Genomic DNA, 18,724 nt, shown 5'->3' with positions numbered 1-18,724 from the left:
ACCTACAGGGAACTTACTGGGGATAAGGTAATCATATACATGGGAATAAGGTAAAGTTTAATTCATTTTAATTGGTCAGCAATGTAAACAAACCTCAGAAGTGATTTTTATTTTCGAAATTTGGCATTTTTAGTGCATTTAGAGAATTTTAATATACATGTTAACAATATCTGCTACATATGATGCAGATTGAAAAAAGTTTCACGAAGCGGTGCACCGCCTTGGAACAGTCAGTAACCTATAAAAAGGAAACTGGGAGTTTAAACGTGTTAAGGGCATGCCAACCTCGCACTTACCCTATTTTCAACAAGTTAGACAAGACGGTGTAAATAAAATCACTCCCCGCTGAGAAGGGTTCTTACATTAAAAAATTAGTGACAAAATACCAGATCATATAAAGTAAAAAAAAAAAACAAGGATGAATATTCATCAGGGGAAGCCACTTTCTAAAAACGCAGCCTCTCCAAACTGAAACAAGACATAAAAATAGGGTCAATCTAAGGTATAATTACAGCATCGGGACCACGTCGGGAATAAAACCCGGGCCGCCGTGGCAATAAAGAAGTTTTCTCGCTGTCGCTACCAGTAAAGCTACGTAATACGAGTTGAAGAGAAAGGCAACATTGTTCTTACCACTGGCACCAGACCAGAAAGAAAATGCCTCCAAAAAAAACAAGGAAGAGTATCCAACAGGGAAAGTCACGTTCCAAAAATGCAGCCTCACACACACACATACACACACAAAATAAACACACAAGGACAAAACAAACAAATACAGAAATAAGACCCAGTTTGTTTTCCTATGAAACGAAGAAGGTTCATTTTTCTGAGTCATAATTATTATGTCAGAGCGTTAGACTGCATAGCGGCATGCTGGGAAAGAAATCAACATAAATACGTAAATTACAATGGTCATAGTATAAATAGTTCTAGTCAGGTAAAATACCTTGGTTTATCAATAGACAATTTTTTATCAGGTGACTCAATTGTAAACAATATCATAACTAAAGTCAACGGAAAACTTAAGTTCTTATATAGACAAAATAGATGTCTGGATTTTAACACAAGGAAACTTTTATGTTCTGCACTTTTACAATGTCATTTTGATTATTCTTGTTCGTCCTGGTATGAAGGTCTGAATAAACGTTTAAAACACAAATTACAGCTAATGCAAAACATAATTATTAGGTTCATAAAGGGTTACTCTCCTCTGGATTCTGTTACTTGGCAAGATTATGTGCATCTAAATATGTTAAATGTAGGAAATAGAGTGAAGCAACTACGACTCAATCATACGCATAGCATGTTTTATGGCACTTGTCCATCATAATTGAGTGATAATTTTGTTAAAAGTTCCAGATCCACCCAGAAGAATTTTATGTTACCTAGTATTAATAATAACACTAGTAAACAGACATTTTGTTATACTGGATGTAAGGAATGGAATTTTCTTCCTGAAAACATAAAAAAATGTTAAAAATATTAAAACTTTCAAGTGGTTAATTAAGAAATTTCTTTTGGATAAGCAAAGTTCATAAAGTAAAAGTGACTTTGTATATTACTGATTCTATATGTGATAAGCATTGATAAGTGTATCTGTGATAAATAAGTTAAACACAAATGTGATAAGTTGACAACAAAAAAATGTATTAATTGTGATAAATTTTTTGTAATATGTTATGCATACTTTTAGTAGTCCCGTGTTGTACCAAAATCTGGGTATTTCTTATATTATTTTTCTTTTCTTACACTGTATCTTTTATTAGATTAGCATGGACCCCATTGGAAATAAGCTTTTATCTTAATGGGTTATCCATAGATCTTTAGCTTTCTCTAAAGTATAACACCTTGGCTTAGAATTTTCTGTTTTATTAAAAGTATGCATCTTACCCTAGTCTTAAATATAGATTTGTTTTTATAACTATGTAAAGAAATTGTTTTTATATGCTGTGATATTTATATTTATTGCCATGTGTTGTGTTTTATGCTACTGATCTTAAATGTCAATAAATAAATAAATAAATTGCTATAAACTGTACAAAAATCGTAAGTATATTATAGTCGAACATTTGTAGTATTTGTTTATTATCTTATTGATAACATCTCCAGAAGATAGTTAATTTTATATAGAATCAGGTCGGCATGACGTCACATCCGGAGCAATCGATTATGCAAATTACCTTGGAGGTGAAAGCAGGACCTCGCAATTCGTAGCGAATTAACTAGCGGTGTGGGTTGTAATGTCTTTATTTTTAAATAAAACAGATCAAGATTCATTTTTTTATTATCTGCAGTCCTTACGCTATGGTACAATCTATATATTTTTAAAAAAATGTAGGGTTTTTTGTGATAATTGATTTTGTGGCATTTTAAAACGATCTGGGAAAAAGTGAGAGATTATGTATTGTCAGCTCTTCGGCGCTACGGATCAGTTATAATTAACACAAGTTCCCAAGCTTATTCAACATTTTCCCAGTTTGCGTATATACATATTAAAATAAACTAAATATCTCAGAACATAACATTTTTTATTCAACTTCTTTGCGTAAAATCGAAGCAGTTCTTTCTTTCATCTTTCAGAGAATCTTTCAAGTGTCTTGAAAAAGATTTTTTGTTTTGTTTTCTCAAGAAAGAACAGATCAAATAAATAAGTAAATTAATTTTCTGATTTTTTTTTATGTTTTTTAAAATAAGCTGATTTTCGAAATGTTTTAATGCTCTGAAATAATTATATAGTTGCCATTTTCTGAAATGTACTTTGTGTGATATATTTTATTGAGTTTAAAATGCTATAATTAAGTATGAAAGTCATTTAAATAAAGTTCAAAACTTATACTTTATTCTATATATTATCTTATTGCAGTCATTTTTTGTTGTTGTTGTTTTTTTCTTTATTTTTTTCTTTATTTTTTTTTTTAAGAAATGTCCCCCAGCCAAAAATTGGTTTGATGAATTGATTTTAAAATTTCCAATGAACTATATGCTCGGGCATGTGTATTGATTAAGGGTTATTTTTATGTAGTAGCTCTATTAATCCCTTTGTCAACTGACACCCAAATAACAATAATGTGCATCTTCCAAATATCATAAGACCCTGAAGGCATATATCAAACGGATAAGACAGGAAATTGCCATAAGGCCCCGAAGGGGTATATCAGAGGGATAAAACAAACAGGAAATCAATCTATTAATTAGTGGTGGTCAAAACTGATTTATTTTAATATACCACATACTGATTGGTTTCCATAGTGATTTATGACTTATGACTGGAATGAATGCTTTAATTTTGTGGTATGTGGAAGCAGTCAATTGTGATAGTCTAACAATTAACAAAAAAAATATGGATATTGAAAGCTACAAGATATGACTAAAATTATTCTAGACAAAGCGTGCAAATTATCGTTCACAGTTTTAAATAATTGACAATTTAATACAAAACAGAGATCAGTATTTATCAGTATTTTCGTAAACGGAACTCATCATTTTATTGATACGTCCTGGCTTTTCGTAGAAAAGAAACTAGCATGCAGTTATTATATATATCATTTTATCTCCACGTGTAACACAGTAGTTCTAAATGTCATATTACATTTAAAACAATTGTATCATATAAAATAGAAAAAAAGTGGAAACTTCACAGATCGCTCAACACGACAAAAACGAAAAACCCCTTTGCAGTTAAAGATCTTCTATTGTGATCCTGATACGTTTCGAGGGAGAAAAATCCCTTCTCTTCATTTACGCATAATGTACTATATAAGCTTTAAATTATGACACCTCTCATTAAATCTCATACGAATCAGAATTTAGGTAAGAGGTGTTGATTTAATTAAATTTGGCGTGACTGAATCGCTTTTGACACCACAGTATAAGCAAAGAAGTATAAAATACACAGAATGGCAACTGGCTATAATCTCGCGTGAGCTCGTGTCAGAGCGTGATTCGGCGTTATCTTACTAAAAACAAACATCGGCGAGCATGGAGTTACAATTTGTACCTTTAAAACTACATTTAAAATACATGTTAGCTTCTAAAACAAAATTAGTTTAATGAGAAATGGTCTTAAGACACGAAGTACAGGGGGTTTTTTTTGCCATCGAAAGAAGCGTGGTCATACGGTGATAATTATTTTACCGATGAATAATTGCTTTAGAAAGCGCCACTTCCGGTAACGAGATCTCGTTTTTTTGTCACGGGAGGTTGGCGAGATTTGCTCTATATGCCTTTCAAGTTGCCAATCTATTTATTTTTATAGCTCTTTGGTATAAGCTACCTGGCTTTCAGAACTATTTTAATGGTAGGCTACAAAATAGAACGAGAAAAGTGAAACGAATGGAGAAACCTAATTAGATGAGCTAGATTTTCTGTTTTATTTATTTTTAAAAGACCTCCGATTTTTTAAATTATAATTTTCATCCAGTCCGTCACAAATATGAGACCTTGCAGCTTACACGGATCAATGATAAATATCACGTCTTAAACCCAAAAAAGAAAGATTTCTTTCTCGGGAGTGATTTCTGGAACATCAAACTACATTATAAATTCACTGACTTATTAATATTGCCCAAAATTTTACTTTAAGCAAAGAAAAACAACCAGCACTAGTGAAACATTAAACGCTTTTCAATTACAATTTAGCGTTTGCTGTCACCTCCGCTTGTTGCTACGCAACGCGATACGCTGAAGTGCCCGGATATCCGACCTGATCAATGAGCAAATTTATTTACTACTGTACAGCCTACAAGCGTTTCTTTAACTGTGATTTTCGCCGGTGAACTAGTAAAATTACTCCCCACAGAAATAGCCTATTGTTTTCGTTGCCTTTTTTAGAAATTTTAGCAATCTTGAGGTATATTGAAGATGATAACCTTTATATAAATTTTATATTTCTATTACCATTATCTAGTTCTCGAAAAATAAACCGAAGACTTTCCCATGAAACGTCTGGATTTAGCAGCCGACGTTGCGTATTGTCTATTGATAAAATTATGATATGAAACAAAACTTTGAACCCTGAGGCTAACTCATTGTATTGTTGACACGTGTAGTTAATGAAGTAATATATAGTGATTAATATTGTATAAGTTAATTGATCTTTTAACTTATCAAATACAAGAGTCATGCGAAGGTATGTTTGTTTTATTTTTCAATTGACACTAATAAATTTGAAAGTAATTTTGCTCAAATTTGAAATTATAAAAAAAATTTTGACACAAATATTTATTGCTGATGTTACTATAATTTAAAAGTATATTATAAATTTAATAAAAGTATTAAAAATTGTATAAATAATATAAATAATAGTAACTACCTATTTAAAGCGAAAACTTGTTTTAAGTAATTAAGCATACAACACTAATATTATTTGTTTAAGGTTATGATTCAAAGGATAATATTCATGTTTTAACTTTAAGTAAAAGTAAGTCTGACAGAGCAAGATTGTTTTGTAAATTCATTAACTAAATCTATTGTCAAATAGAAAATGTAAGTGGTTAACCATTCTTCCACTTTATGCACTTATACAAAGAAGTATAACATACACAGAATGGCAACTGGCTGTAATCTCACGTGATCTCGTGTCAGAGTGTGAGTCGGCGTTATCTTAGTAAAAACAAACATTGGCAAGCATGGAGTTACAATTTGTACCTTTAAAACTACATTTAAAATACATGTTAGCTTCTAAAACAACATTAGTTTAATGTGAAATAGTCTTTAGACACAGAGTACACATTTCTTACCATCAAAAGAAGCGTGGTCATACGGTGATAATTAATTTACCGATGAATAATTGCTTTCGCATACAAAATGGCGTGTGGAGAACGCGTCACTTCCGGTAAACGAGATCTCATTCAGTTGTCACGGGATGTTGGCGAAATTTGCTCTATATGCCTTTCAAGTTGCCGATCTATTTATATTTATAGCTCTTTGACTTATAGTCACATTCCTTTAGTTTATGTTTTAATAGTCAACACATTTACTTTTTGAGCTGTTAATACTTTGATGTAATTTATTAATTATAGACTTTAATGCATTTTATCCTCTGATCAATGTTCTAATCTAATATTTGTTTACACAAGTATAGTACCCATAGATCTGGAATTTTTTGCATCATTTTTTTTTTTTTGTAATTGGAAAATGCATGTTATTTTCTGCATCTTATTTTCTAAATCTTCTAAAATTTATTTTGGTAGTAATGAAGTATTTAAATGTATCTTTGTACTAAACTTGTTTTTATTTGAAAATATGAGCAAGTATTGATAACAGGGTCAGGAAAAAAGAACCATGTAAGTACATCCTACATAATCATTAATAAGCCCTTTCTTCTGTTAGTCGGACTTGGATTGTAGAAAATACAGGAATTTCTTCTAGGAAACAAAATTTGTTACAGATATTAATTAAATTTGTCAATTTCAACAGTTATACACCGTAAGCAACAAATTGTTTTATAATTAAAAAATCATGTAAAGGGATAAACAAGTAAACTTAACTCCTTTAATCATTGTAGAATCGACATTTGTTACATTTACTAACTTAGTTTAAAAGATAGATATGTGTTATAGCACATAAAAATTTCTATAAAATGTCTCATTCCATGTTTCTTTGTGGGTGCTACATGTACTTATTAGGTAAAATAATAGAGTTTGGTGGTCATATTTTTGATCAGACAATTTTGTCATATGTCAGCAACTTCACATATTAAAGCCATATAGCAAGTACTGCAGCATGGTTAAGTTTGACATAACAGCCTCTGCCTGTTTCCATTTAATTAATTTAGTAAAACAGAATAAAAAAATCATGACACTTAACATGTTTATTTTATTTTTGAAATTCTTGTAATCTCATCTTGATTGTGAACATGTCCGCCGAGTTGAACAAGTAATTTTGTGTTGTTGTTTTTTCTGTGTATGGACAGATACCATATTAAAGGTCCGGCATGCAAGGATAACTCACCTGGTTTCTTACAAGCCAGTGGGTTTAATATGATATGACTGATAGTGAGTGCTATCAGTACACAGAAGTAGAATTTTCTATGCTTGGGATTCTTTGATACTGCAGTGCCTTTCCATTTTCCTCCTAACACCTTTGTTTTTTACATCTCAGATACACTTCTAATGATATTTCTTGAAAAATTAAATACAAATTCTACAGTTGAAATGATGCTATGTTAACATGGACTAAAACTGTATTTGTAAATTTTATGTTTGTGTCTGATGTTATTGTTAAACATTATCTATGCAGAAGTTAAACCCAATGACCAAAGTAAGAAACTGGCAATTTAAGCAGGGTAGTCAGTTTAAATAAATTAATTATTAATTTTGCCTTCTTCTGTATGTTAGGTTTTCACCTAAGGGCAAGTTGTCAATAAATATTTCACATAAAATATTAGTAAAATATGAAAAACCAATTTGTGTAACAGTCTATCAGATAAAGAAATAATTAGTCAAAATTAATATTATATGAGAGGCCACATATTGTAAGACGTGCTTTACAATGATTGGTTAATATAATACAGAAATTATTATAACCGCTACAGCTGTTTGCTCATTTGCATAAGTGTTTTCAAGTAGGGGATTAAGTTACATGTTGCAGCAGAAGTGTCACTCAGTGTATAAGTGTGTATTAGAAATATTTTTTCTTGAAAGGAAAAAAAAATTTATCGGTCAAGAACATAAGCCCTCAGACAATTATAAAATCAGATGTATGATAGAAAAAAAATATGGCAAAGTAAGAAAGTAAATCAAAAATGAAAAAGTATTGGGCCAAAATTGAGATTAATTTTGTTTGCTTTTTACCTACCCATCTTTTTAGCATTGGTAGACAAGTATAATTGCTTTTCAGTTCATGATTTATTTTATAAGAGTTTAGACAGAGATCTTTGCAGCTGGGTGCTTAGAACATTTGACTTAGACTCTCTGGACCCACATGTGTGTTGTTTAAAAATTCAAGCCAGAAAGCTGTACAGTTGCCTAGTTTTACCCAAGTGTACAGTTAAGCTGGACAAATAGCTAGCAAGGGTTCCAAGGCTGCCTTAGCCAGCAAAAACTGAAGTGGCTATATGGCCTTACCTTTCTATGCCACAAGTATGTCTGCATCATTTTTCAGAGATATTTTGTTGGTCTTTCTATAAAACAGCAAAATTGAAAATAATATTTGTCTTAAAAAATGATCAAGGACTAACTATGCCTCTTTTAATAAGTCTAAGCCTTCTCACTGATCACAGACGTTGGAAATATTTCTTTTGAGTGCTGAGAAATGCTAATTTTATATTTTTACATTTCATAATCAAGCTTTATTCAAGTTTCAAAGTTTATCAACTGTTATAGCCACAGTTTTATTGTTTATTTAGAGGTTTCTTGCTAGCACTTAAAAGTTGTCTTACCTCAGAGTACTTTCGGAATAATTTTCTACTGCACTATTGTATATTCTGTATAAATGAAGTGGTTACACATATTAATTTTATTTTGTAAAATTTTATTTCCAAAGCTAATGGTCAAGTCATTAGGTGGTAATGATTTAAGAAATAATTTATAGCAAAAGAGTGCTTTAACACTATTTATGCATGATGAGTGGTTATATGTTGGGTTTAATAATTTCACGGGGGCAAAGCCCTCGTGAAATTATTTGAACGACGTATTACCACCCGAGTGTATAAACAGTGTTAAAGCACGCTTGTGCTAATTAAATTATTTCGATTCTAATATGCCCTTAATCTCAAACACTAGATAAAACATAGAAACGCTCTTTCTTGGTCGCAACAAAAACTTTGACGTCATCGCACGATAATGTGACGTCATTCTAGCGTAAGAGTGTTTTAACAGAGACAAGCATATTAGAATTTAGAATTAAGCACAGTAATTACTATACTCTATGAGATATGGAACTGTCAGGTTAATATAAAAGTTACAGATGGTCGGGGCTGAGTTGGATAAAGGTCAAACACACTTTACTTTAATATAAGCTTGGTTGAATAAAAAAAAAACATTTTTAGATCTAAAGAATATTTTTCATTATTAGGTTATTTTGGATGAAATCAAGACTTTTAGTGATATTTTTTCTTTGACAATTTTTTGCTGTCCTAGGTCTGATACTACTTCCTGTGATCTGCTGTTGAAAATTTATATCGACTGAAAATTGATAAAGAAATAGCAAAAATAAATGTATCAAACTCTACAATTTATTTGCTGGGACTTGCCTCCAGATTAACATATGATTATCATAACTTTTGAAAGATATGAAAAGTATGCAGAAATATTACTTGAGTCAATATTTAATGGGTACAGTCGACATCGTACTTGCGACCACCTCTATTAAGCGACTTTTATATTACACGACCAGTCAAAATCCCTCCCGAACGTTTTCAGTATATAAATTCATTCCATTAAACGACTTTTCTATTAAACGACCAGCGACCACATTAATGTAGTCCCGACAGGTAAAATATTCAACAAAAGTATCTATTAAGCGACCGGGTACCAAAATTCTACCTGGCATTTCTTCATCTGTGTAATTAGCGAGTACGTTTAGCACGTGACTGAATGCAATTTACCTTTGCATCAGTCAAACTGACAAACAATCTAGCCATAATTTTCACGGTTTGTGGACTTGGAAAAGTGTTCACGATATTAAAACAGATTTTGAAACCATACATGTATGTTCATAATAAATGCAGTTACATTAACAGATAAAAATAACTTTCCTTTTCATCTGACTGAAAGGACATCGGACATTATGCTAGGGATTTTGCCCTAAATTCAATGCTATTTCTTGACTTCAGTAGCTGATAGTTTTATATAACAGCTTCAAATACTGATAAATAAGTTATATTCCTATCAAATTGTCACAAAAAATAGTTTTATTTTATATTCGTTTTCTTGAAATTCGAACAGTTTGTAACTAAGGGTCATATTTTTAAAAAATTTAAAATGTGTATTTTTAGTTAGAATAAGCATTGGTATTTAAGGTATGTCTACTATGAAATATTTTAACACAATAAATAAACTGATACCATGCAGAGTATCAGTTTTATTGACATTTTTGAAAAAAAACTAAACGGAAAAAATATAAGTGGAACAAAACATTTGGTCCCAAACTGTACTTCAGTTATTTCCACCCGAGTGCCCATGATAACACTGATGCATTGATCATATCCTATTGTTTGTTTTCCATACATCTATTGCTATGCTGTATACACATGTACAATACTGACCAGGCATTATGTGGAGGATTATTATTGAATACATGCTGCATTGCAGTGGTGTAGCTGGCCATACATTGGCGTAGTTGGCCTTTTTCAGTTGAAAGGGAGGGGTGCAGGAGACTGCCTATTCCACTGCGGGTTCAGGGATGCCTTACTTTTAGCATTTTATATCAGTGGAACTTCACTAGCTAGTATCAACATTTATATAGATATTCTTGGGGTGTCTGTGTTAGTTCTTTGAGGTCCTTACTAGTATTTCGGTTGGCTTCGAAATAAGTTTCAGACGTGTGAGCGAATTGATGTTAATTCTGGCGGTGTCAGTGTTAGCTATGGGCGAGTCAGTATTAGTTCTATGGATGTCAGTGTAAGTTCTGGAAGCAATTAGGTTAGTTAATGAGATGGTGTCTGGTGTAGTTCTGTTAGGGTAAAGGATGCTGGATCGAATAAAAGCAAATGTTGCTCTTAAAATGCATTCTAGGTTCGCTTCAACTGTGTCCTACAAAAGGTAAAAAAATGCACCTAAGTGGCACTGTTCCCATAGAAGTTCGTCTGTATTTCTTTGTCATGTTTACGTTGAAGACACATATGTAATATGTCGAAGCCACTTGCTTGGTTCTTGACTTACGACAGACGCAGTTGTCTCAATCCTGATGACACTCAATCCACGGACTTTAGACTGTCAAGAGGTACCGTAACAAATCTGATTGAAAAATTCATAAGATATACTTATAAGGATCTGTCTGCTTTCTAGCTTCACTTTCTATGTCCCCTATTTATTCAGTTTAGTGTTTTCTGTGCTTGAAATATTTACAAAAATGAATAAAGCTGTATATATGTAAGGTTTAGAAAACACATGCAATAAGTGTCAAATATTTATGTAAAAATTTATTTGCTGACACCCTGTATGTAGTTTTTTTCAATTTTAAACACTTTCCCACCTGTGACCAAGTGCCATTTTTGCAGCATACGTATATAATAATTATTTACAAAGGCATGTGAACTATTTTGTTGCGTCACTGGTGGGAAAGATGTTTAAAACACAAAAATGATTTATGTTCATATTTTAATAGAAAAGGGAATGAGAAATGTCTACAAAGTCTTCTTTTTTGTTCATAAACTTGTAAAATGAAGTCGCATTTATCAAGAAATGGTCTTCAACTATCGTAACTATGCAATTTCAGAAGTCTATCCCTATGTCACGTTTTCCTTAATCGGATAGGCAATCTGAATAGGAAAATGTCCGAGGTCCTTCATTAAGAGACCATTCCATTAAGAGACCACTCCTTAGCAGTCCCTTGGGTGGTCTCTTAATACAATGTCGGCTGTATAATATACAGTACAGCTAAATTCCTGCTGTAAGATATCAGCCCTAACTGTGACCATCATATTTTCTAGTTTGCAAAGTCTTATGTATTCTATCTACTGCATTGAGTTTTTTTTATACTCATACTATACATGAGGGATGATGAAATCAGTGCCCTCACAATAACTTAAACATTTTCTTCTGTGAATAAAACTAAACATTATCTAGGTTAGGATTGATAACCAGTCAGTTCAGACTAGTATCTCCAGAGCAATGGTCCTTGGAGTTGTGAAAATAGACAGTGTCTGTTCAATAATTGCCGTAGTTTGTCTTTGATTTCAACCATACTTATATTGATGATGTTTTAGTGAACAGAATCCAGTTAATGATTTGGTAAACTAACCGTGTTACAAGACTGAAACTGGGAAAAGGGGAGGGGGAATTCAGATTCATACCATTTACAGTGTATTGTTTAGTATTTTTGAAAATTTGGTTTACATCACTAAGGTGGGGATCAGACTAATTATTTATAGAGTATGCACTTTACATTATAGCAGAGCAGACATTCTGTGCAGCATTGGTTTATTATCTATCATTTGTTGATTATCAGTTACATGAAGAAAACAACTTCAGACACTTCCAAGCAACTTTGGTTTATATTCTGCTGTGACAAGACTGGAATTTTGTCGAAAAGAATGATGATTGGATAAATAAAACAAAAATCATTTTTACAAAAAAATTACCGAAATATTTCAGAGAACTAATGTGGTCCGCTACAGTGTTTTTAGCATTGTTTGTGTTGGTATCTGGTGGGGTTACCAAGGCATCGAAAGAAGATGTTAAGCATGGAGCCGGCTCACCTAAACATGGGAAACAGGAGCATGATGTTGATGGACATCACAACGTCCACTTTGATCATGAAGCCATCCTAGGTAAGACATTGAAGAGATTTATTGCCAGTTGATAATTTATAAACTTTTACAGTAAATAGTTCTGTTGAATTCCATCAGTTGTTTTCAAGTCGCGACCATATTTGTATGACTTTCAATGTTGACAGATTTTGACATTAATTTTGTAAATAGGAAAGGTATATGTAAGGGTCAACAACAGATTTTATAGTAATTTCTAGCTCACATGAGCTTTTGTGACCACTTGATGTCCATCGTCCGTCCGTACGTCAACAGTTTCTAGATTTACACCAAACTTCACAGGAATGATCCTTGGGTGGCCCCCTTCCAAATTTGTTCAAAGAATTGAATTCCACACAGAACTGTGGTTGCCACGGCAACCGAAAGGAAAAATTAAAAAAAATCTTCTTGTCCAAAACAGCAAGGTGTAGAGCCTCAATATTTTGGCATGTGACATCATCTAATTGTCCTCTATGAAAATTGTTCAAATTATGCCCCTGGGGTGAAAAGAGGTACCGCCCCGGGGGTCCCAAGTTTTACATAGATTTGTATAGGAAAAAAAAATTTAAAAATCTTCTTGTCTGAAACCACAAGACCTAGGCCTTTGATATTTGGTATGTAGCATTGTCTCATGATCCTCTACCAAGAATGTTCAAATTATTACCCTGGGGTGAAAAGAGTGTCCCAAGTTTTACATAGACTTATATATGAAAAATACTTTAAATATCTTCTTGACTGAAACTGCAAGGCCTAGGCTTTTGATATTTGGTATGTTGCATTACCTAGTGATCCTCTACAAAGATTATCGAAATTATGCCCCTGAGGTGAAAAGAGGCCCCACCAAGGGGGTCCCAAGTTTAACAAGGACTTAATATAGGAAAAAAACTTTAAAAATCTTCTTGTCAGAAAGTTCAAGGCCTAGGCCTTCGATATTTGGTATGTAGCATTGCCTAGTGGTTCTCTAACAAGACTTTTCAAGTTATGCCCCTTGGGTGAAAAGAGGCCCCATCCTGGGGGTCACTTGTATGAGTTATATAGGAAAAAATACTCCAAAAATTATCTGATCATATTTCCTAGACTGTTTAATTATAATTATCTGATGACCCCAAGTAATTAGGGGTCACTTGACTGTGACCTTGACTTACTGACCTACTTGGGTTTTTTTTAAGATACAGCCTTGAAATTTGGATGACACATACAGTTTTGCACACTGATCTTAAAACTGACTTTCAGTGACCATGAATGTGACCTACTGACCTACATTCTTAATATTTTAGCATCAGTTTGACATTTGAAACATGTTCACACAACTGGGAAAAGATTTCGATGCTTACTTATATTTGACTTTCTTACCTGATCTCTTACACTTGTCTATGTAGCTCATATTATTCAGGTGAGCAATTCAGGGTCATCATGACCCTCTTGTTTTATGAAAGAAAAGGTTTAAAACACAAACTGCTTGTAATCTTAACATTTTATTATTCCAATTTCAAGAAAAAGAATAATAAATCTAAATTTTCATCACTGTCAAATTTTCATTGTTTCTGGCTCTTAATGTATTTTACAATGTTTCATATTCTCATTAATGCTTTCTTGGGGATGTTAAGCCTTGTTTGATTAGTATAAATATTGAATTACTGGTGTACATATATAGAAACAAATATCAATACAAATATTAAATATGTATGTCTATTTGTTATCAGAACTTTACATGCAGTGTTATATTTAGAAAATACTTTTACAGATTGACTTCTGAATGTCACATAATTCCGTGCTGCCAAAATTAAATAATAGGCCTCTGCCTTGATAACTTTGAAATTTGGAAATTCCAAGGTTTTTTATTTCTACACTACTTATATGTCAGGCTCCTACAAGTTAGAGAAGGAATTTGATGATCTACCACCAGAGGAGGCCAAGCAGAAACTAAGTTTACTGGTGAAAAAGATGGACAAGAACCATGATATGTTTGTTAGTAAAGAGGAACTTACAGACTGGATAGTCATGTCATTCAAGTAGGTTTCCCACATAAACAGTTACCAAAGCATTTGTCTTTCACCCGCTATTTACTGAAAGACAGTCTTAGTAACTTTACTTGCATGCCTTTTAATTTTGTAGTACTTAGGATACTGCAAAATATTTATACATAAGGATCTCTTTGAAAAAAAAAGAAAATGGATTTATTATATCTGGTCAAATGTGGTCTAAATCTCTGTTGTGCAGTTAAAAGAGGATTATATCAAGACTTTGAATTTGCTTCAACTATGAATATCCGGTAAAAAAAGTTAGTTTTTCTTCTGTGTTCATGGATTATTACTCTAAAATTGAATTGGCTACTTTGGCATAGTTCAGTAGTACTTGCTCCCATATTGTGCTGACTTTGAGTTTATCTGTTCTGGTGTTTGTCAGGTTGTTAGATGAAGAAGAGGCCCTGGAAGAGTTCGACGATAAAGATGAGGACCATGATGGGAAGATATCCTGGACTGAATACCTAAGCACACATTTCAGCTATACAGAGGATGAGATCAAGGAAATGAGGAAGACAGATAGGGAAGATGTTTTACAATTCTTAGTGGTATGTGCACTATCACACCAAAAATTAAAATTTTCTTGAAGACAATGTCTGAGATGTTCTGTTGCTTCATCAAGTGTTGGTACATTTTATCTCTGGCTGAAGCAAAGTGCAATAATGTGTATTCTAATATGACTAGCATTGCTTAAATCGCCACGATATTATGTTGATGTCACATTGACGCGATATTTAGCGCCATGTACGTATCAACAAGTAGTGCTTTCAGATTTGATCAAATATTTTAATAAATAGCTTGTTTAAAACGAAATGTGAAATATTTTTTTCTGGGGCTGACAAAGTAGTGGTGAGCAGGACTTCAGTACCTCCGCTCTTCCCCCATCACCCGCCCCAAATATCCCTCCTTTAAAATGTGTTTTTTTTTTGAAGCTATTTAATTTCATCTGGTCATTTTATAATGGGCATGGTCCCGCTTCCGATTTTTAATCAGGAGATACCAGTCACTTTAAAGTGAGAGTTTTAGATAATGATAGATAGTGATAGATCTTGTTTGAATTGTGACCAAAATTGATGCACAGTACAGTGACACTTTACTTTTGACATATTAATTTCAGGGAGTAGATGAAGAACAGAGAAAGTTTGAGGCTGCTGATGTGAACAAGGACGGTTACCTGGAGAAAGACGAGTTTGTTGCTTTCTATCATCCTTACAATTATGAACATATGCACAATATAGAGTTACAGAGAGTGATGAATGATCATGATAAAAACACAGATGGATTCTTGTCTCTGGAAGAATTTCTTGGAGATAGTAAGTTAAAAGAATAATAAATGTTTTTATATCATACCTGCAAAAATCATTCAGTTTTGGTTTCAGCCATATGAGCTATTTCATGCGCACACAAATGTGTTGATTTCAGTGTTGTTATATTTTCTGGTCCCCTTTGTGATCATGGAGTCCATTCAATATCAGAGTTCTGCTCAAGCCGGTGCTAGGGGCATGAGTGGTGTTGCACTTTACATTACCTTTCATGAACAGACTCAGTCAAACCAAGTCTGCTATTATTTTGCTTAGTTGCAATCTGTGCTTCTAAAGGATCTTCTTTTAGATTGTATACACATTATATGGGTCAAATGAATTGGAAATTTAATGGGTTAAATAAATTGGATTAATTTTGTAGACCAATGCAACCTTTAAAGCCCAAGAAAACAAGTCGTTCATGAATAATAATGATTTTATAGTATAAGAAACAGAAGTTGTACAATTTGCAATTTACTTCATCACTGTAGAATAACAAAGGAAACTTAAAGCAACTTGACTGGCCTTTTCATAGGGGTGACCCTTTAATTAACAAACACCTCATATTTGATTTTAGGCAGTCATGATAAAGAATGGGAGATAGTTGAGAAGGAGAGATTCATCGAATACGATACAAACAAAGACAATCTGCTCAATTTTGATGAGATCCGACCTTGGGTTCTAACGGACAATCGAGAGGAGGCTGAAGATGAGGCAGATCATCTAATGAAACAAGCAGACACTAATGGTGATGGAAGACTTACTGAGGATGAAATTGTTGATGCTCATGAAGAATTTGTTGGTAGCCAAGCAACAGATTATGGCAGACATTTACATTTTGTAAAGCATAAAGATGAATTGTAAAATAGATGTTTTTAAAACTAGCAATAATCTATGATTTACTCATATTTATTATAAATGTTGTATGAAAGGGAGGCTACTCGATGTATTATTCAACTAATTTGTTGTCTGTTTTTCTTATAAATGATTGTTAACAAGAAAGGTTAATGTATTTTTGCATTAAATGCAATTTAAAGAATAATTGTACTTTTCCTATACATATTATATTTAGAAAATTTCAATTTATATCGTAATTGGTAATGGTCATAATTCATGATAGCAACACAGCCGGCTAAGCACAATGTTCCCAGAGAAAGAATTAAACCAGAGCTTACCTGTTTTCATGCAACTGTTTGTGCATTTAAGGGTAAATGTGTATGAAATGCATGTATGTAAAGCATAAAGATGAATTATAAAATGTATGGTTTTAAGTGATTTACTCAAATTTATTGTAGTATGAAAGGGAGGTTACTTGATGTATTTGTTATAAACAACTAATTTGTTACCTGTTTTCCTTTACATGGTTGTTTCATAAGATGGGTTAATGTATTTTTGATATGAATAGGAAATCATTCCAGCTTGACAATTTAGATTTCAGGCGGCATTTATTATGCTGCATATCACATAATATGTGTTTGTATATGTAGAAAGCAGGTAAAAACACTGGCGCCAGATCAGAAAGAAAATGCCTCTGTACATGTTATACCCTACCCCTAGTTATTCTATAAGAACCATGGTCGTGAACGGGAAAATATACTAACCCGTTTCAATCGCGCATTTCATACCTAAAACACGCAGTGCGGTAAATGTATACTATGGATATCAAACAAGTGGTAATTTATCTTCCATTGTGTACCGGTCACATTTTTTTTTAAATACATCTTATCTTAGAAAAACAACGCGTAATTTATAGTTATTTCAACGTTACACAAAAAACTTGCTTGAACTTCCCTGGTGAAGTTCCGTTCTAGATTACGAAACCATTCTGATTGGCTGTTGTGAAAATGTATGTCAATCGTCATTGTACTACACGTGTTCGCTAAAATGTGAAAATGCAGCATAAATGTGCAAAATGAAAAAAATAAACAGAACAGATGCAGACCAATGTAGGATTTCAAATTAAAGATCATATACAAGATGAATTTCATTCATCATTTCGAGTTTTAGTGTAAAATTGTGATTTTTTTAAATTCTGTTTTTGTTTGTTTACGTTTCGCCAAACATGTGCATACTGCCGTGACCTCTAGACCGGATGTTCATTAGGGAAGGTCAAGCAAGTTTTTTCAGTAACGTTGACGAAAGCATAAAATATGTTCATAATCTCAGCAATATGGGATATTGAGACAATGTGACTGGTGCACGATGGAAGATAAATTATCGCTTGTTCAATATACTAGGTACCCATTCACCGAACTGCGTGTTTAAGTTGAGAAATGTGCGATTGAAACGGGTTAGTGCACTTTTCCGTTCATGACCATGGTTCTTATAGAATACCTAGGGGTAGGGTATAACATGTACAGAGGCATTTTCTTTCTGATCTGGCGCCAGTGGGTAAAAATATGATTGTAATTAATATATACATGTAGCTGTTTATGTGACCAAAGGTAAGATATAGGAATATAATCTTAACTTGCTTGCTGTAGTTGAAATAAATAGTTATTTCCCTTGACTAGACCTTTCTAAAAATCTTATATACCTTTAGTTTTGAAATCTATTTTACGTCTCCTTTTTAATGATGTTGAAGATTATTTATTCAATCTTTAGTTTATGCAATGATTAATTCTAATGCATTAATGATGCATTAAACAGGATTTTGACTTCTATCATTTTAAAAATTTAATGCTTATATGACATACCATGTTTATTTTGAATATAGACTTATGCAATTAACATAACAGCGGACATCATGTTAGCATTAATTTCAGATGCTGAATTTTACATCAGCATCCTCAGTCATTGTTTGTACAAACTGTATTGACACAGGTTGTTTTTTTCTTAAACAATTTAGTTGTTCTTTTTGTTGTTTTAATGAAAGAACCCACCAAAACTATTAGATATAATTTGCTTTAATTGTTATGGTTTCCTGTATTGTGCTTGTTACCAAAGAATTGTTTATGATTTCTGCAAATCAACCCAGGACTCTTTTGACG

The 18,724-nt window shown here is 32.7% G+C and overlaps 1 protein-coding gene across 2 annotated transcripts; it reads left to right on the top strand.

The window, feature by feature from the left end:
• Nucleotides 1-4,719: 4,719 nt before the first annotated feature.
• On the top strand, nt 4,720-16,993 carry LOC123525203 (calumenin-B-like). Of its 2 annotated transcripts, none has more exons than XM_045304059.2 (6): nt 4,720-4,849; nt 12,258-12,433; nt 14,274-14,421; nt 14,816-14,981; nt 15,551-15,746; nt 16,312-16,993. In XM_045304059.2, the coding sequence occupies exons 2-6, from the start codon at nt 12,265-12,267 to the stop codon at nt 16,596-16,598; spliced, it is 966 nt and encodes a 321-aa protein (XP_045159994.1). In that variant the 5' UTR covers nt 4,720-4,849; nt 12,258-12,264; the 3' UTR covers nt 16,599-16,993. The 2 variants fall into 2 exon arrangements, with proteins under 2 accessions (XP_045159994.1, XP_045159992.1); XM_045304057.2 differs by lacking the exon at nt 4,720-4,849 and adding an exon at nt 4,924-5,128.
• The last annotated feature ends 1,731 nt before the right edge of the window (nt 16,994-18,724 follow it).

This window comes from Mercenaria mercenaria, chromosome 3 (genome assembly GCF_021730395.1).
Source record: "Mercenaria mercenaria strain notata chromosome 3, MADL_Memer_1, whole genome shotgun sequence".
In the NCBI taxonomy this organism is placed as follows: domain Eukaryota; kingdom Metazoa; phylum Mollusca; class Bivalvia; order Venerida; family Veneridae; genus Mercenaria; species Mercenaria mercenaria.
This window is presented reverse-complemented; position numbering and strand designations above follow the sequence as displayed.

Coding starts and splice junctions, on each gene's coding strand:
- LOC123525203 (XM_045304057.2), top strand. Junction 14,982..15,550: donor ATGTTTTACAATTCTTAGTG/GTATGTGCACTA, acceptor TATTAATTTCAG/GGAGTAGATGAAGAACAGAG. Junction 15,747..16,311: donor GGAAGAATTTCTTGGAGATA/GTAAGTTAAAAG, acceptor ATTTGATTTTAG/GCAGTCATGATAAAGAATGG.